This window comes from Canis lupus, chromosome 1 (assembly GCF_011100685.1).
Source record: "Canis lupus familiaris isolate Mischka breed German Shepherd chromosome 1, alternate assembly UU_Cfam_GSD_1.0, whole genome shotgun sequence".
NCBI classification, from domain to species: Eukaryota; Metazoa; Chordata; class Mammalia; order Carnivora; family Canidae; genus Canis; species Canis lupus.
Genome location: NC_049222.1, coordinates 95,946,739 through 95,967,109, shown reverse-complemented (window position 1 = coordinate 95,967,109; position 20,371 = coordinate 95,946,739). Strand labels below are relative to the sequence as shown.

Genomic DNA, 20,371 nt, shown 5'->3' with positions numbered 1-20,371 from the left:
AGAACACTGGGTTAGCAAAGCACTGCTCCTATGGAAATACCGTCAGGTTCCTTTGGGCCTCTGGTCACAGTATTGTCCTCAATCATGGCATAAGTTCATTTTACGTGTGTTTCTGCCCGAAGACACCTTATTAGGTGTCCATGACTAATATGGGTCGTGGATCATCAACATTGAGCCCACGGCCACCACTGCTGTTAACTCGTGCCTGAAGGAAGCTTAGCTAACTCGTGTTTTCTCTGTAAGGCACATCACAGCTTTCTGGGGCTTAGGAAGGCCAACCAGCACTCCAGCACCATCACTGGGGGGATTTTAAACAGCGAAATCACCAACAGAAAGAAAAAAAAAAGCAAAAAACACAGAACTATATGGACCACAGAAAGGATACTTGTTCACAATATGAGCTGAAACAGTTAGGCAGGGGTCGCCTTATTGAGCCTCAGCTAGGAATGTGTACATCGGGCAAGTCTAAATTGTCACGGCTCTAGGCACGTCTGTGAATGACCACAGTGGCTTCGTGAGCACTGATTTGGGCATTACGGGTACACTTCAGACAGTAGGGGTACTCGTAAGTACGAAAGCCAGAGCGAGGATCAACTGTGTTTCTCTTTGCAAGCACTAGGTTTCATCTCACTGAGCCACCATGTAAGTCACACTTGGAAAGGCCATGCTCTTTCCTGCCACACCACCAACTACAAAACCTCGATAAGGAAAAATTCATCGCAAAACAGACACACCCTCAGAAATGAGCTAACCACTGGCCTGGACAGAACAAGGATGTCAAGGCTGAGTGCTGCTGAAGGCCCTGTCCTGCTGCACCTGGGACAGGCGCTGGAGAAGCTGTGTGGGGACCCACACTGGATGGAGTGCAGGACCCGAGAGGACCCAGAGGACAGAGTGAGTGCAGCTGGAGTATGGGGCTCAATCCACTCAGGGGTGGGGATGCTCAGCTGGTGACATAGGCCATGGGGAACAGGAGGAAGTAAAACAGATTAGAGAGGAGAGGGTATGTATGTATGTGCGTGGTGTGCATCTCTGATGTGTGTGTGGTATGTGTGTGTGATGTGGTGTGTATATTTGTGGGTGTGGTGTGTGGGTGTGGTGTGCAAGTGTGACATGGTGTATATGGTGTGTGTGTGAGTAGTGTATGTGTGTGTTTGTGTGGTATGGGTGTGGTACAGTGTGTGTGTGGTGTGCATCTCTGATAGGTGTGTGTGGTGTGATATGTGTGTGTGAAATGGTGTATTTGTGTGATGTGGTGTATTTGTGGTATGGTGTGTGGTGTGCAAGTGTGACATGGTGTATGAGGTGTATGTGGTGTGCTGTGTGTGAGGAGTATGTATGTACATGCTTGTGTGGTGTGGGTGTAGGTGTGGTGCAGTGTGTGTGTGTGTGTGTGCACCTCTGATATGTGTGTGAGGCATGAGGTATGTGGGTGTGATGTGGTTTACTCATGGTGCAGGGAGTGTAACTCCGTGTATGTGCGGTGTGTTGTGTGATGTGTGTGCATTTTAGTGTGTGATGTGTGAGTATATGCGTAGTCCAGGTCAGGAGCTGGGAGATCATGCTGTCAAGATAAGCATGCAAGCTAAAATTCTGCAACACACACAAAGACCCTAAGGTTAGACAGATAAGACAATCAACCATGAGGAGGTGAACTCACTTCAGACAAAACTAAGATACATTCATGCTATGAATCTTTTGGCTTCATTTCTGGTAGGTTCCTACCCTTTTAAAAAAATAAAATGAAGTTGAAAGATGGCACATATCTCTTATTACTGCCTCACTGGATGGAAAACTATAGGGTTTCTAGTGGACCCCTGAGGTACGTTTCACAGGCTGGGTGAGAGCCGCTAGGTGTTGGGTGACAGGAGGCAGCAAAGCGGATGGGAGGCTGTGGATTTTAATAGGCTGGGATGGTTTTTCTCGACAAGGGACAGTGGATAGCTGTCTGGAGAGGTGTTACTAACTAGCACTAATCATTATTACTCACATCATTAAATTCCACCTTGATGCTCTCCACTTAATTCACTGAATTAACCTATGGAACAGAATTCTCATGGATGACACAAAGCTGGAATGTGAGAGACATGTCAATGACAGCTCCCTGGAACCAAGTAGGGTGATGTTCTGGACGTACACTCTTCATTAACTCGATTGCACAAGCTGGACTTGGGGAGATCTGGTTCCTGCAGCTCCCACCCTAGACCTCTGGGTCTTCAAACACAAGAGCCAATCTGATTTGGACGGTCTGAAGCAGTTACTCTGACATAATCTCAGGCACAGATGACGGTGAACGCACCATTTCACTGTGTCTGGCCGGAGCCCAACTTAATCAGAGAGCTTCATATGAAGCACTTTCAAGTTGCTTAATATTCAAATGCTTCGTTGAGGTTTGCATAACATGGATGCAGAGTGGGGCATACAAAACAGCCATCAAATTATGATGTAAAATAGCAGATGACACGTTAAAGTTACAACGATCTCTTCTTGGCCTAAGCTTAATTATAATTCTCATCTCCACGTTGCTGACAGTTCCTCCAGAGACCTGTGACAAACCAGAGCTTCCTGGCAGACCAGGGCAATGGCTCCATGTAAAGGTTGAACATAAGGGTCTGTGTCTCCAAAGTGATCAGCAAACATCTACGAGCAGCAGGGCCTGGGGGTTCTCGGGGCCGGGGGACATGGTGGTCACTGCTGGCTCTCATCTCCTGCCTTTGGGGGACTGGCTTGATGGTGGCTCTGCCACCACCTCCCTCCACTTTAAGGACATTTGCATACGTCAACCTGGGACAGCTCCACTGGCTGGCTAAATATTCTGAAAGATAGAGGAGGATCTTCTTCAACATGGAAACATTTCTCTAGAAAGGGAGAGAAAGTGGGATAGAAGCCAGAGAAGAAAGTTAAGGGGTCTGTTCCTTTCGTCCAACCAAGCAGACTTGAGGAGCAGCCAGCTGATAATTATTGCCCAATGATGCAAACAGAGCCAGTATGTTTCTTCTCCAGAATATCTTTTTTACATTGAATGGGTGTGGAAACATGGAATTCTTCATCATATCCGTCCACAGCTTCTCCTACATCCTCGATCGACAAACTGCTAAGCGTAAGACTTGAACCTGTCAGTGTTCCCCATTCTCTGGCTCCTCTGCCCTCTGCATGGACACGAAGAGCTTGGTGTTGACTCCATCCCACCGCGCAGGACACTGTGAAACCATCTACTGGAGTCAGAACGAGGTTTAGTTCAGAGACAGTGCCAGCAATTCCCCGTCAGACGTCTTCATCATGATAGCTAATGTGGCCTGAAGAAATGCTCGTGTGCCTTACACCACTGATTTAATCATTAAAGCACTCTTGGCTCTCCCTGTTTACATGAAATATCTAGACCAAGTAAATCTCCAGAAACAGAAAGCAGATTAATAGTTAGTTGCCAGAGGCTGGGGGAGGGGAAATTAGGGAGTGACTCTTAATGGGTACGGGGTCTCCCGCTGGGGTGCAGAAAAAGTTTGGAACTAGAGCGTGCTGATGGCTACATGTCATCACAAATGTAATCCTTGGTCAGAAAATGCCCCTAAGGAGGGACGAGGTACATGTCGATGAGCAAGGGGAGACGAGGTGGACAAACCTGGTAAAAGTGGGAGGTGGGGTGGGGTGGGGTGGATGGAAGTACCAGGTGGGAGGAGGAGCCACTGTGTTGAAAGCATCCTTCCCTGAGTGCTGGCAACCACCCTCAGCTTTGCTCAGATCCTAGGGTAGGTAAGGCATCCACCGATTTCTTCCGAGCCTGAGGCATCCAATTTTTCCAGATCCCCTTCACTCTCAACAGATGAACACTCACCCCTGAAGCCACACCCTCCTCAGTTTGCAGAAAACAAAAGAGAACCTAGTGCAGCAATCTCATCCTCACGTGGTATTCTTACTAATTCTCCTCGATCCTGCCCGCATCTAAACCACTAGTGCTCAACTCTGTCTTCACACTGGAGCCACCCGGGAGCTTATAAAAAAGACCACCTTCACCCCCATGGCAACCAAGACCCAGGAGGGGTCTGGGCAATGGTATCTCCCAAAAGCTCTTAGACACGTGGCTGGGGCCAGGAATACTTGCTTTCGGTTGCTGAGGACAAAGAACAGCTGTAGTGTCAGTGAACCGAAGCCATCCAAGAACAAACTTAAGAGCAGGCCAGAAACCACCCCACGATGAAGCACCACTAGAGGAAGACATCAGGACTGGGAAGAAGGTACCTACATCTCCAGCACCGGCCCCCGGTGATTCTAGATGCAACGGCATATGAAAGCCTTGTCCTGCTGGGAATGGATAAGGCTGACTCTCCACGGATGGCACCTGTGCCCCAAGCTAGGTCTTGAATCAGCCTCCTTCCTGCTCTACTGGAAGGTCAGAGAGACCAAAACCATAGGTAGATGACACAGTAACTGCAAAAACTCATGGCGCAACCTCCCCCACCAGGTGGGTGATTAAACTGAGCTTTTAAAGGGAAGAAATTAGGAAGACATGTAACGGCAGACAGCTGACGTCCATGGTATCAATACTTTGGAAATTTTCTCTATTCTCCCCATACTCTCACTTACTGGAGGGGGGGGAAGGGTCCCTTACTCTTCCTAAAACACACCCAGCTGGCCCTTTATCATGCAGTCAACCAGAACACCCCATCCTCAGATATTTGCTGATTCTCCAGGGTCAAGTCTCTGCCACAAGGTTGTGTCCACAGAGGGTGATCCCTCAGCTGCCGCCGCATCTAAAACAGCCTCTATTCGTTTCTAACTTCACTCCCCACACCACTGATCTCAGCCTGTTGCTAGGGCAGTGTCACATTTGTTAAATTATAATAAATGAAATAAGCTTTGACATCAAGAATAGCAAATGTTGGGGCGCCTGGATGGTTCAGTCAGTTGGCAACCCGACTGTTGGTTTTGGCTCAGTTCACGATTTCAGGTTTGCGAGATCGAGCCCCTCGTTGGGCTCTGTGCAGGGTGAGAAGTCTGCTTAAGATTCTCTCTCTCCAAAAAAAAAAAAAAAAGGGATCCCTGGGTGGCGCAGCGGTTTGGCACCTGCCTTTGGCCCAGGGCACGATCCTGGAGACCCGGGATCGAATCCCACGTCAGGCTCCCGGTGCATGGAGCCTGCTTCTCCCTCTGCCTGTGTCTCTGCCTCTCTCTCTCTCTCTCTCTCTCTGTATGACTATCATAAATAAATTAAAAAAAAAAAAAAGATTCTCTCTCTCCCTCTGCTCCCCCCCACCTCCCCAATGTGCAAGCACGCATGCACGCGCTTTCTCTCAGTCTCCAAAAAAAGAAAGGTTTCTCGATCTCATGGCTATTTCTTGTCCAGATTCAATTTAGAACCATCCTGGTAGTTTCGGTTTAAAACTTGGGGTGTCGGGGCAGCCCCTGTGGTGCAGCGGTTTAGCGCTGCCTGCAGCCCTGGGCGTGATCCTGGAGACTCTGGATCGAGTCCCACATCGGGCTCTCTGCATGGAGCCTGCTTCTCCCTCTGCCTATGTCCCTGCCTCTGTGTGTGTGTGTCTCTATGAATAAGTAAAATAAAAATCTTTAAAAAAATAAAAATTAAAAAAATAAGACTTGGGGTGTCAGAGAAAGGCTGCATTTACAGATGATTTACGTTAAACTGACTTATTGACAATTTGGAGAAAGTACAGTCTATGTTTCTATGTCAGACCTTCTCACCTAGTCAAGAAAGTTTGGTCATTTTCTTTGTAGAGACCTTCATATGTATTTTTAGGCAGTTTTTTAGGTATCCTAGAATTCTTAGTACTTTAAGAATTGTTTTTATTTCCATCTAAGTGGTTTAAGGAAGGCTTATAGGACAAGTCTTGGATTTCTACATATTGTACTAATTTCCTATTCCTGCTATAACAAATTAGCACAGACTTAGTAGCATAAACCAACACAAATTTACTATCTTATAGTTCTGGAGGTCAGAAGTCCTGACATCAAGGTAACGGCAGGGTTGTGTTCCTTCTGGAGGCTCTGGGAGTCTCTGTCCTTGCCTTTACAGCTTCTGGAGGCCACACATGCCCTGGGTGATGGCACTTCCCTTGCATTCAGCCCCATATCTGCCTCCAGCAGTACATCTCCAGATAGTGATCTGACACTCCTGCCTCCCTAAGGGGGGACCTTTGTGCTTACACTGGGCCCACCCGGATCACCCAGGATCATTTCCCATCTCAAAATCTTAATCCTGTCTGCAAAGTCCCTACACCATGAAAAGCGAAACATTCACAGATTCCAGGGACATTTTTGGGAGGTCAATATTCTGTCCACTGTGTATATTTTTCTTTTATCTTGCCACTTTACTCAACTATCTTATTAGTTAAAATAGTTTCTGACCTGACCATCTTGGATTTTCTATGCAAACTTTTTCTTCAAAGAGCAATACTGTAGCCTTTTTGCTTTTAAAATTCATACTGCTCACATATCCTTTTACCTAATCGTTTTTGCTCAATATTAGTTTGTATTAATTAAAATTTTAGAGTTTTTTTTTTATTTATGATAGTCACACACACACACACACACACACAGAGAGGCAGAGACACAGGCAGAGGGAGAAGCAGGCTCCATGCACCGGGTGCCCGATGTGGGATTCGATCCTGGGTCTCCAGGATCGCGCCCTGGGCCAAAGGCAGGCGCTAAACTGCTGCGCCACCCAGGGATCCCTTAATTTAAATTTTAAATACTGAAATGATACAAACATATAAAAAATATAAATAGTAATGTAACAGATACCTGTTGCACACATCAATAGTGTGTGTACATATCAACATTTTATACTAATTTTACCATATTTGACTTAGAACACTTTTTTATAAAGATTTTATTTATTCATGAGAGACAGAAAGAGAGAGAGAGAGGCAGAGACAGGCAGAGGAAGAGGCAGGTTCCCAGCAGGGAGCCCGATAAAGGACTTGATCCTAGAATCCCAGGATCACAACCTAAGCCAAAGGCAGACACTCAACCACTGAGCCACCCAGGGATCTCTGACTTAGAATGCTTTTTTAAAAATTAGACATTCTAGGATGCAACTAAAATCCACACTTCCCCATTTCTCCCTCCCTCTCCTGAGAAATGGTACACACCATTCCAATGTGCATTTTTATTGTTTTATATTTTTAGAAATTTTCTCTGAAAGATCATCTTTGCTAGTTATTTTTTTTTCAATCAAAGTCATCTTGGGATTTATCTTTGTTGGTGTTCATTTATTTTAACAACTGTATAATACTTCACTGTACAAACAAACCAGGACTTCTTTATCCTTTTCCCAACTGAGGGGTAGCAAGCTGTTTCCATATTTTTGCGAGTGTTTAAAGACCACATGTATACACGTCTCATCCTGCACACATGCAAAAATATCTTGAGAGCATCTACTTGTATGCAGAGGGGATGTCACAGGACCTTGAAGTCTCTCATTTTTCTAAGTCTCAAGAATGCTTGAAATCATGCATGCTCACTATCAATGTCAGTTAATCTGTTTCCCCCACAACTGTGTTAACATTTGGTGTTTAGGGGATTAAAAATGTTTGCCATCCGATGGATCTGAAATAGTGCTGTTTCACTACTGCATCTTAAAGATGTCACGAGCTTGAGTGTTTTGAAAGGTTTACTACCCACTGGGCTCTCCTTCTGCAGCTTTCCGTTCAAATTTTTACACTATTGCTCTTTTTCTAACTTCTGCAGTTAATGATTTTTCTAATACATGCATTTAGAGTACAAATACCCTTCAACTTTTTCTTTGCCAACTAACAAATTATTTAATCTCCATAACGTTGCCCAGACCCAAGTGTATCTTAAAACTTACATTATGAAAAAAAAAAAAAAAAAAACTTACATTATGTTTTCCCTTTTAGGTATGTTGTTGAAAGTATTCTTTTTTAAGATTTTATTTATCTGGGAGAGAGAGCACAAGCGGGGGGAGGAGCAGAGGGAGTGGGAGCCCAATGTGGGGCTCGAACGCAGGACCCTGGGATCATGACTTGAGCTGAAGGCAGCCGCTCAACCGACTGAGCCACTCGGGCCGCCCCGAAAGTGTTCCTAACTGCGCTGTTGTCACAGAACATGGCCTAGGTGATGACAATTCTTTGATATCACTGAGATTTGTTTTACAGTCTACCACAGAGATAATACTTACAGTAAGTGTTGCACATTTTATTGGTAAGAATGCGTTTTCTCAGGGCGCCTGGGTGGCTCAGTCTGTTAAGCATCAGCCTTCAACTCAGATCTTGATCTCCAAGTCCTGAGACTGAACTCTGTATCAGTGGAGAGTCTGCTTCTCCCTCTCCCTCTGCCCCTCTGCTCATGCTCTCTCTCTCTCAAATGCATAAATTTTTTTAAAAATCTAAAAAAAAAAAAAAAAAAGAATGTGTTTCTCTAACTGCTCAGTGCAGGGATTTTTAAATGTCCAGTAGATGAAGCTTGTAAAGTTTTTCAAATTTTAATATGCTTATCTATTACTTTCAGTGGTACCTGTGTTCACTGGTTCTGTATTTGTCAGATGACTATTAGTAATTTTGTCGGGTTGTGTTTATGTATTGGAAACCATGTTGCTAGGTACAACAAACTTTAGGTTTATGGCATCAGCTAGTCATTAGGTCACTCAGTAAGGCTTTTGTCTAAGAGACCATTTTGTCTGACAATAACGTAGCTACCTCAGGGTACTTTTGATTAACACAGTCTTACACTGTATTTTTCATTTTTAAAATCATTTTTGTGATTATATTTTAAAGATGGATCTTGTAAAGAACATATAATTTAACACGTTAATTGATGTGTCTATCTGTGTGAATGATGAGTTTTTTAACTGGCAAGTTTTATTTTTAATGTTTTCATTTTGCATTTTATTCTTCATTCATTAATCCTCCTTTCCTGTGTTCTACTGGGTTTCTTTCTTTATTCTCCATTTTTCCCTTACTAATCTATTAACCTGTACATGCTTGCCTTAGAGAAGAGCAGGTTCCTCAGGTGTTTCCTCATCCTGAATCGCATTTGCTCTTTGGGTAAAGGACTGCGGTTGTGAAGATCCTCAGTCTTGGTCGAAGAGTAACCCGTGATTTTCACACTTGAGTAACAGTTTAGCTGGGTATGGAATTCTAGACTGGAGATTACACTGCCATCTTCTGGCTTCTGTGTTGACTGCTGCAAGTCCTACTTCTTGTTCCTTCCTAGGTAATCTGACCTTTCCCCTTGTAAGCTACCTTGCATATTTCCTCTCTGTCTTTGCCATTTCCATGGATCTTGAGCTGTGAATTTATTTGTATGTAGCCTTAATGGGCTTCCATCCCAATTCCATCCATTCTATAAAATTCTCCACCAGTATCTCATCAAACATTGTTTCTCCATACCCCTCTATTTCTCCTCTAAATTTTCCTCCTGGATAGATGCTGAACTTCCCCTTGTATGCAGGTCCTCACTGTGCTTCACTGCTTTTATACTCTCTAAACCTTTGTAATCTCCAGCTGTGCGCCATCTGCTCCTTGACCTGCTCATCAAGTTTCTCGTTTCTCTGACTACAACTTATTTCTAGAAGGTCTGTTTGGTTTTCAAACCCATCACTGCCTTTTCTTCCTTTATCTTTAATCCCTCTGACTCCCTTGTTTACTAGCTCACCACTCATCCCAAGCCTCTCTGAGTGTGCTTTATAATTTTCCACTGTAGGACTGGTTTTTCTGTGGGAACCCCTTGAGGACGGAGTTCCTGCAACAGGCAGTGCCAAGTTTTCATGTTAACTCTTGGGCCTGGGATTTCCCCACAACATTCCTGTCACATAAACTGGGTTTCCTGATTTCTCACAGTAGCAGCTACTGTGCTTGCCCCCTCGAGCCAAGGTTCAGGTGAGGACTGTAGGCCCTAGGTCTCCTGGCTTGCTACCAAAGGCTTACCTACCACACTCAGTTCTCTGAACCCCACGGATTCCCTCTGGTTTGACGCTGAAACCCAAGGCTCCAGCAGCTGCAGCTGAGCCTTGCGGAACAGTTTCTGTAACAGTTTCTGTAATGATCTTCCAGAAGCCTTATTTAGGGTACAAGAATTGTAAATTCTTTCATTTTCCTAAAAGCAAATTTGATTTTTGTTACAATTCTTATTTTTCCCAGTTGAAGGAAATGTAATAGCTCCAATTCCAAGTGAAATTGGTAACACCAAAGGCATTTATTTGTTCACATAATCTCAATCAGCATTCTCCTACTCCTGGGTATTCTCTCTAGTGTAGCATTTACATTTGGGGGTCTCTTCTGGTATCAGTGCTTTGGAGGATTTGATATATCTGCAGAAGCCCGTGGCCCATCCCCAGCTATTGTTAAGGTGCCCATGACTTACTGGGTGTTCCTTCTCCCCTGGAGCCCATGGATGTGCCCACGGCCACATGGGGACACCATCTTTCACTGCTGGGGATCCCATGTCATACGTGCATGACACTTGCAGAACACAACTCTCTGTCTCAGATAAGCTAAGCCATGAAGACATTCTCCAAGGCCACAGAGTGAGACCACCCAGAGTGGATCCTTCCTGGCAGCCCAGGGCTGTCACAGTTCTGCTTCCTTCCTATCTGGCTCCTGGACATTGCTCTATCTCTCTCTGCAAGTTCACTTAAGCATTTCCATCTTTTACTAATTTTTATGGAGCACTTGTATGTAATTTAAGCAGGAAGGTGGCCAAGTTCATCTGGTCCACCACTGTAACTAACCATCATTCATTCTCTGGAGGCCAAAAGGAAAGGCAGAAAGAAAGTTCTCTCAAGATGAAGCACACCATTGCTTTGGCCCTTGGCTTTATTCACAGGCACCCATTTAAACTCCCGGCTTCGTTTCCCTTTTGTGCAAAATACGGGGTGTGTAACTAACTTTTGCTAAGCTCTCCTCTAGCTCACAAGGCTCCCTTTATGGCCACCATAAACCTCTCCAGACAGGACCAAACAGCCCAAGTAGGGTGGGACCCAGACAACTGAGAATCTGGCTCCCTTGGATCAGTCGACACCCCACAGTGTTAGAGGAGAACAGAAGTCTTCCCTTTTAATCAAGAGGGTTTCCCCTGCTGCACAGCAGGGTAACTTTAAGAACGATGCTAATGGGCTCCGTGGCCCTGCTGCCAGGCCAGCCTTGTGCTCATCCCTAACTCTGGAAAGTGGAGCTGAGTCCAAGCATGAAGACACCCAAGGCAGAGGTAACAGGAGACCTCATCACCATGGGATACCCCTCCCACCTCACAGTCAGATCAGCGATTAATGCTGTTGTTTTTTTTCAAATCCTGACTGGCCGTCCACATGTTCTCCAACATGGTCAAATCACTTAGGTGCCTGAGGAGCTGCTTGTTTACCAGGCCACACCAACTGGTCTGGGAAGGAGATGAGGAAGGCCGTGTGCACTTGGGGTCACGGGGTCACAAGGTCACAGGGCTTTGGCTGGTGGGAAATAAAACAGACAACCTGTCTGGCAGGGCAGGTGAGGGGGAGACCCCGAGAGCTGCACACAGAACATAAAGCTGCTCTTCTCTTGGAGAAGCATTTACAGGCCAATAAATGAGCCGGGGGCAGGGTCAGTGGGTCACTGTGGCTCAGACGTTCCCGCTGAGCCGTCTAGTGGTCTGCCCAGCGGCAGCTGCAAACGGCGGCAGCAGCGGGGTGGGCTGGACAAGTGGGTTGGACGAGCCAAGGAGCAGCAGGGGCAGGGGAGGAGGGCATGAGATTGCCAAAGGTGGGAATCAGAGAGCAGGGGAAAACAGGAGCACAGGAAGTCTGAGGCCCTGAGCAATGCAGGAACTCATGTGACAGGGTCTGCAGTCTGGAGGAGAGTGCCCGTCCTGCGGGGCAGCGAACGGTGGCCCCCACAATGCCGCGTGTTGGGGCTCAGTCCCTAGGACATGTGAACATGCTCTTATCGGCAAATGGGGGCATTGCTGATGTCATCTCATCAATCTGAGGTCGTACGGGCAGGCCCCGGTGCAGTGGCTCCATCGGAAGAGGGACATTTGGACCCAGACGCACAGAGAAGACCATGTGGCAGACCGTGCAGCGACAGGGGCAGAGGTGGGAGTGGCTGCGGTCACAAGAGCAGGACATCCACCCTGCCAGCCCCTCCAGCGGCACCAGGTCCCCCTCGGACATTCCAAAGGAACTGAGCCCGCCGCTGACACCCTGACTTTGGACATCTGGCCTTCAGTAGATTTCAGAGGTTAGAGACACCTAGTGTGTGCTCCCCAGGTACGACAGCCCTCAGAGGCGACAGCAGGGAGCAGTGGTGGGGGGGGGAGCTGGCACCACATTCCAACACCTGCACACGGGGCCATGTCCTGGCCTCACAAGGGGGTAGGGCATCACCACACCCATGTGCAGCTAGCAGACCCAGACATGGACAAGCCCAGAGAGAAACACGCCCCAAGAACAGCTGGAGGGGGCCACATGCCAGCCAGTGCACACGGACATGAGACAGAGGGAAACAGACACAGATCCAGGGGTTGGAGGCATGCACACACGCACGCACACACACACATGCACACGCATGCACACACACACAGACAGCTGTTAAGACAAGCACATGTGAACAAGCCGATCATAGGGTGGTGGCCAAACCCAATGAGCCTTGCTTGTCTCCAGCAGGAGCCACAGTCACAATGCCAGGCAGTGGCCGCCAGCTGCAGCCACTCCTTCCTGGCCGAGGCTGTCTCTGCAAGGACAGGGGGCCGGGAGTTGAGGGGAATCTGGGACGAAGGGGCAATGAAGAGGAAGGTGTGGGGGCAAAGCCCAGCCTCATGCTCCGGGAGTTGGGGTGCATGTCCACCCTCCCTGGGGAAGACTCACCGTGAGCTCGCACGAGGCCTCTCCCCGCCCTCAGCCCAGGACAGCACGAGTGTGTGTGCTCTCACACCTCTTCTCCATGAGCTAGGCCTTACTCCAACCACTGCTCAGTCTGTCCACATCCTGGACAGTCCAACGGGAGCTGCAAATTCTCGGCGTGGGAAGGAGCGAGGGTGTTCAATAACGGGCCTTCCCCAAGGAGTGGCACAGAGCTCAGGGCTCTTTGCACTGTGTCTGCAACAGGGGGGTGAGGTTTTCTACTTTACCCATCAGCCCTGGAGCCCTTATACCTGCAGCAAACTCCAGGAAGCAATCACACACACACACACACACCCAAAAGTTCCAGAAACGTACCCAACACACACTCTAATCAATCCATGCCTCTTACATGAGCCGGAAACCCAGAGCTCAGCAAACAGAAACAACGGGCCTCGTCTCCATGCCAACGCGGTGATCTCTGCTGATTTTTCTGTTCCCTGTGCCCAAGGAGACCTGAGGTCAGCACCGCAGCGCCACAGGCTGCACGTAGCAGGGCCAGCCTGGTGAGTGAGGCGTCATGTCTGCCCTGTGACTTAGAATGCCCCGAGGACCACCTATAATTGCAATGTATCCCCAGGGGGAAGAGGTCGGAACTCCCCTCCTGGTTTCACCTGGACGACGAGCAGCCCCTCTCCTGGGACGGGAGACAGGAGCACACCGGGTCTGTCTGCAGAGGCCGCGGGACACGCCGGCCCCCAGCACCACCCTCTGGGCTCTCGGAGTTACCCGCTCCCCACAAGCATTCCAAAGTAGTGATTTTACAAAACCCAAGACGTGTTACATATGTACTTAAAACACAGCCTCGGAACACAAGGGCAAATGGCTTCCAGGCTAAACGTGTGCTTTTGTGAGTGTCCCGACAGGAACAGTGACCGTGACAAAAATACCACTAATGGTCTTACTCGTAACAGGTAGTGTGTCAAACGTAGCAAGGAACGCAGGCTCCTGGTAAGCCCTCCCTCCTGCGTGAACAGCACTTCAGCTGGAATCGCCCCCTCCCGGGCCAGCTTCAGTCCTACCGGTGACCGTCGTCTGGCATACCGAGGTCTCAGGCAAACTTCCCAGCTGTAAATCACAGTCTCCTGTGTTTATTTTCTCTTCTACGTAGGTTTTCTGCCTGGAGATCTTTCTCTCTCAGGACCGACCACCAACTCTATACGTGTTCAGCGCTCAGTACTGGCGCAGTGTATCCGAACACAAGCACCGTCTACACCTATACCGAATTCCCAGATCCTAGTCCGCGCAGAAGAAGCAAAGTGGTTCTCTCACCGAGGGACTGACCTACTGGCCGTTCTCACCTGCCCGTGAGTTCACAGACGCGGGGGCACCATGAATGTAAAGCAGGTTAAAGCAGTAGCTCCTACAGCCCATCCAGCTGTTACTACTTTTTTCTAAGAGTTCAGCCAAATGGGGCCAAGTGGTGCCATAGTCTGATGTTCAACAAAAATCACATGGAATAAGCATGGCCAGGCCAATTCCTCTCGTCACTGAGCGTACAAGGAGGAGGCCAGGGGAGCAGAGAGGAAGGCAGCGTCAGTATCCTTTTGTGCAAAAGCCATAACCCAGAAAAGGAAGAATATCACGCCAGAGAAGCAGAGCATAGGGCTGCAGGGGAGTGGCGGGGGCCCCGGGTGGGCCATCTGCTACGATCCTGTTCCCGAGGCCCGTGGAGGTCCAGAGGCCTAGAACGGAGGCCCATGCTGACCGTCACACCTGGGAAGGTAACACACGGTACATGCCTCCTGCCGCTGCTTCCTGACAAGGGCGGCACCCTGAGCCCCTTTAGCCCCCGATGGCCGTGGGTGCTTGGGCTGCAGGGGCAGCCGCAGCCACTTCCCGGCCTGCTGTGCACTCAGGCCAAGCCCCATTCAGACAGCTGTGCCCAGCGTGCTGCACCACCCGTGCATGGCCCTCTGCTTCCTCTGTGCTGCCACCCACAGCATGCATGCACGCACGTGCGCACACACACATGCACGCACACACAGAGAAATGCACATGCACATACAAACACACATGCACGCATGTGTACACACACATATATGCACACTGTCACATACACATGTATGTAAACACAGAAATACATGCACACATGCACAGAAACACACCTGCATACACGTATGCACATGCATGCACGCACATAATCACATGCATGCATGTACACCCAGAAACACATGCATGTGCATACACATGTGCATGTACACTCATGCACACAGAGAAACACACATGCATGCACATGCACAAACACACCTGCATACATGCATGCACATGCATGCACACACACACCTGCTTCACCAGTGAACTTCTGCACTTGGTGTTTCTGTGCCCAGGAGAAGGGAAAGCAAGTGTCCAAAGGCCTCAGCACTGTAGACACGAAGCACGCATGGCTTTCACACGATCCCATGTGGGTTAACAGAAACAGACGGAGGCTATCAAATCCCAACTAAGCAGAGGGTGTTACAAAGCATGCAGTTGTGGGCCTGAGATACTGCTCAAACACCAAAAAGAAAGACCCAGAATACCACCCAAGGCACCAGATCTTGTCCAGGTTTGGAGCTTGTGGCTGGATGGGAATAACAATTTCTGTGAAAGTTCAGGTCACGATCATTTCCGTGCCTCAGTCAGCAAGTGTGTCTTCCCTCCAGGTGGACCCCCCACTGCCGTCCATCCTGCAGTCGCCTCTGCCATCCCCGCCATGCTGCTTGAGGCACAGCTGTGGCTGGGGGGGTGCTCCCAGCCCCTCTGGCCCCCAGGGACCCAGCACCCTGCACCTGGGGGACAGGTCTGCTGTAAACACGCTGCTTCCCCTGGGTGCTCCTGAGGCTACCAGGTGAGTGCAGGTTAGGTTTGGACTCTATGGTTCATCCACCTCTGCTCAGCCTGCCTCACCTCCCCCTCCCTGCATCTTACCTACTCCCTGCCTCTCATCTCCCTCCTGCAGCCCCTCACCTTCCTCTTGCAGCCCCGCACCTCCCTCCCGCAGCCCCTCACCTCCCTCCTGTATCCCTCACCTCCATCCTGCAGCCCCTGACCTCACTCCACCTGCCCCACACCTCCCTCCACCTGCCCCTCACCTTCCTGCAGCCTCACCTCTGTCCTGCAGCCCATCATCTCTCTCCTGCAGCCCCTCCCCTCCATCCTGCAGCCCCATCTCCCTCCTGCAGCCCCTCACCTCCCTCCTCAGCCCCTCACTTCCATCCTGCAGCCCTTCACCTCCCTCTTCCCTCCTCAGCCCCTTCTACTTCTCCTCCATCACCCTCCAGACCAAGGTGATCTTTGCAGAGAATGATCAGGCTACACCATGTTCCAGGCCAGAACCCTGCACAGTGGAGGATGGTGCTCAGAATAAAATAGAACATTCTCCCGCCACCTAAAGAGCAGTGTATGTCCTACCTATGGCTGCCCAAACAGAGCTGTCTGTGGTGAGGGAATATTCTGGATCCGTGCTGCCTATCGTGGTGGCCTTTATCCACATGTGGCCACTGAGCACTTGAAATGTAGCTCAAAGACTGAGGAACTGGATTCTTAATTTTATTTAATTTTAATTGATTTAAAGACCCATGCACAGCTGATGGCCTTGGTATTGGGTCATGTTCGTTTAGCCTCTGGTGATCCTTCTGACCTCAGCTACCCCAGTCCTTTCTCTCAGTTGCTCCAAGACACTAAGTTGTCTTGACCCTGGGGCCTTTGGACAGGCACTGCCATGGCCCAGGACACCCTCCTCTTTGACTGTCAGCTCCTCAGATCTCTGTGTCACATCCCTTTCCTTCCTTCTAGCTCACCACAGCCCCGTCTCTTCCCCCGAGCTACTCTGTCAAGGTCTCAGGATGCTGACTCCCCAGTATGGGAAACATCACGAGGCAGAGACCACACACAACGGTGTTATGTTATTTGGGTCCCCAACATGTGGCTGGGTCTCACACACAGCTGGCACAGAGGGCCCGTCAAGGAGTATGTGTGGGCCATCTGGACCGTGGGCTACGGCAGCCTTTCAAGAAATGATTTCAGACTCACCATCAAAAACCATCTTCCTTCTGAAGAAACATTTCCCAAGGCCCAGCACCTGGGGCATAGGCCTTGCCCGCCTAAGGATATATCCTTGTCCTGGTCGAGGCCTGATCCCTGCAAGCCCTGGGTCTCTGTGCAACCGTAGTGGGCTCTGCACACCTGGGCGTCACCAAGGGCAGACAGAGCTCCACATGCCCTTGACTGAGACCACTGGCCTCGAGCAAACAGCATGTACCAGTGAGCGTCCCATGTCACCCCAGGAAGCCTCTTGAGACCGACGGGGACGCGCCAGTCCCAAGACTGGAGCCAGGAGACTTGAGTCCTGGCTGCTCAGTGCCCAGGAGACCCAGCCATGGACACGTGGAGGGAAACCACCTCCTGAGGGGACCTAGGACCCTCAGGGCAGGGAGCTCAGCAATTATTTTAGGCTTCTGGTCTTTGAATAACCAGAAAGATGCTAAGCAGAAATAAAGTCAATGCTTTAATAGATCACCGTTAGGCACTGAACTGTGTCTCCCAGAAATGCACACGTAAAAGGCCTAGTCCCCAGGGGGAGGGTCTTTGAGGTTGGGCCTTTGAGAGGCATTAGGGTAGATGAAGCTCAAGGGGATCAGTGCCCTAATAGGAGGAGGGCCAGAGCACTGTCTCCGGCACCTGGGGACAGCGAGAGGGCGCCACTTGCAAGCCTCCTTAATTAAGAAACCGGGCTGCATCTGAGGAAACCCGCCCTATCGACTCGACCAACCCGAGATGCCTACAGTGTGCCAGGTGAGCAGTGACCCGGACGGTGACCTGTGGGAAACGCTGAAGCTTTTCAGGAGACCTGCTCCTAGGGGAGTCACCTGCCCCCCTGGTAACCACAACACCCCCACCCCACCTGGACCATGGGCTATGGCAGCCTTTCGGTCTGCAGCCCCTTACCTCTGGACGACTCCATAGACACAGTGACCCCAGAGGACCAGCACCTGGCAGCAGGTGACAGTGGCCAAGCCAGGAGTCCAGCTCCCCACAAGACCCCAGCCTCCCTCCAGCAGCCATCTGTCCACCCCTGCCTGGTCACCTGTCACCTACCACCTTCCAACTGGCACACGCCAGCCCTTGATGCCCTCATAGCCCCAGATGCAGGCACGTCATGCCATCACACTTACCAGCAGGGGGGTGCTGGGCCCCGGGCACCCTGCCACCCGCCCCAGCAGCCGAGCCCTGAGACAGCCAGCCAACCATGTGCCTCTCTGCCTGCAACTCCGGGAACACTTTCCAACACCTGCTCCCAAGAGCAACTCACACTTTACCTTTCAGAGTTGGAATAGGGCCATCCTGTCCATCCAGTTGTCCCAAAGGGTCATTCGCGTCAGGAACCTCCACTTCCCCTGAGGAAAAGAGCACAGCATGTCCATTAATGAGATTGTACTGCAAGGTCTTTACTTTGCTTCTCATGCAAAGACAACAGTATTCCAGCAAAACTGCCCACTGTTTATAGAAAACCTAGAGGGATGAGACATTGTAGTGACTTGCAGAGAGGGCTCTTATAGCATCAGATTTGGTTTAACAGCAGCTGTGCTTCTTAATGTCTGTCCCAAGGGCAGCAGAATGCAGGTGCTACGCAGTACGCATAGATGAGGCCAGCGTGTGACCGAGGCCCTGAGCGCCGTGCAGGGCAGGAGAGAAATTCAACAACACCGGTCAACAAAGTAAATAAAACAAATGGCCAGAGTCTGCAGGTTGCCCTCCACATGCGGCCCCTGGTAATTCTGAGTGAATTCAGAACTGGAGTGCGTCATAGGCAGCTCATTCCCCTCCCGGCTCCTGGGTCAGCAGCCAAGAACCGATCCACGCACAGCTGTGAGGACAGAAGTGTCTCATGCTATGGCACCAGCAGCCCGCCCCTCAGAGGGAGGTGGTGTCGGCAGGAGCAGCCAGCTCCAGACTCACCCACGCCAAGCACAAGAGCAGATCTGGCCTGCTCGGCCAGAAATGCCACTCAAAGACACAGGCCCCCAGATCCTGGGGGAAGGAAGGGCAGGGGCAAGGGACACCCTGCTCCCTGTCCCAGTGTGACCCCTGTCACCTGGTAGCCTGGCCATGACTGGGTTCCCCTGGTAGGTCGGGGGCAGGAGTGGGTGGGGGAGATGAAGTGACATCAGGGGCGGCCCTGACAACAGGTCTGGAGGGACTGGGTTCATGGCATTAAAGCCGACCGAAGAGTGGGGGACACACACTGAACATCGTGTGGCTCAGGAAGGAAGAAATCCTGCCCAGCTACACACAGAGGAACCTGGAGAACGTGACGCTGATGGAAACAGCCTGACACAGAAAGACACATAAATGGTGGATGAGGTCCCCGGGGTCATCAAATTCATGGGCAGAAAGCAGATGGTGGGCACCGGGGCTGCAGGCAGGGGGCCCGGGAGCTAGTGTTCCATGGGGATGGTTGCACATGAGGGAGATGAGAAAGTTCTGGCCGTAGGTGGTGGCAGCAGGTGCACAACAGTGCGAATGCTGTGAATGCCACCACATCACACACTTAGACGTGGTTCAGATGGCAACCTCTAGGGGATGGGCATTCGCCTCCGTTTTTAAAGAATCCTACAGAAGATAATTCAATTATCAACGCCCCCCTCCCCCCCGCCTCTCTTAAACGAGACTCAGGAGTGAACAAAGCACCCAGACCCATCAGGCCGCTCTCAAGATGAGGCCTGGCCCCAGGCCGCTGAGCTCTGAAAGTGGGGTACAAGTGGTACAAGCGGTTTGCAGACAGAACCAGGCGCACAAGAGTCTTCAGACTGTTCAGCTACATGAACACTGGCCAGAGGGCAGGTAAGGGCACCAGCAAGACGTCTCTAAGCTGATCCTGCCCATCCCGCCAGCTCCTAAATTGCAGGACGAGCCCAGTGACACACAACCTGCGCCCTTGGGAGTCCAGCCCCGGCGCCCACGAGGCCAGTGAGAGGCTGTTTCTGCCCGGGCTTCTCACGCTCCTCTTCCTATTGTGTCCAGTCCAAACCGGGCCAGCCAGCAGATGCCTCACTCCATGCCAGCTTTGGTGAAATGTCCCCCCACGATCAACCACGTGGAAGTACCACCCTTCTCCTCTGAGATGACGCCCCCAATGGTAACACGTCCCCTGCAGTGGTCATAGCGTAACCTCAGGAATCATGAGCTTGCCCAGGGGACTGTGAACAGCTGTAGGACATGTGGGGTGCATCCCGGTGACGGCTGGTGGTCCCGGCATTACAACCTAGACCCAATCCGGGGCGGAGACTGGCATGAACTACACCCGTGAGGCAGTCGACGCATCTGTGCTCGAGAATTAAAGTTCAGTTGAGTTTGAAACTGTAAATTGGCACGTCACACATACCATCACTCAGCACTGTGTAAATGCAGGGAGACCACAGGAAATCCAACACACTCGTGCTATATACACACATCTGAAGGAGGCATAAAAGTTATTAACTGCTTAGAAATTGACAAATGGTGTGAAACGGTCAAATAAATATACACCCTGAAGAAAAATAA

At 50.1% G+C, this 20,371-nt stretch overlaps 1 protein-coding gene and 1 long non-coding RNA gene across 3 annotated transcripts in view; one reads left to right on the top strand and one right to left on the bottom strand.

Moving 5' to 3' along the window:
• The window catches only part of ROR2 (receptor tyrosine kinase like orphan receptor 2), a 185,398-nt gene that overhangs the window by 27,148 nt on the left and 137,879 nt on the right, over positions 1-20,371 (bottom strand). For both annotated transcript variants that reach the window (XR_005354312.1, XM_038527295.1), the window contains exon 2: positions 18,148-18,225. Coding sequence is in view for 1 of the 2 variants with exons in the window: in XM_038527295.1 (XP_038383223.1) it covers positions 18,148-18,225 (78 nt within the window). In the remaining variant the exon portion in view is untranslated. The remainder of the gene's footprint in view (positions 1-18,147; positions 18,226-20,371) is intronic.
• LOC111097025 lies at positions 36-17,314 on the top strand. The gene is made up of 4 exons (XR_005354313.1): positions 36-894; positions 13,959-14,154; positions 15,493-15,677; positions 16,625-17,314. It is a non-coding gene; the product is annotated as an uncharacterized LOC111097025 (long non-coding RNA).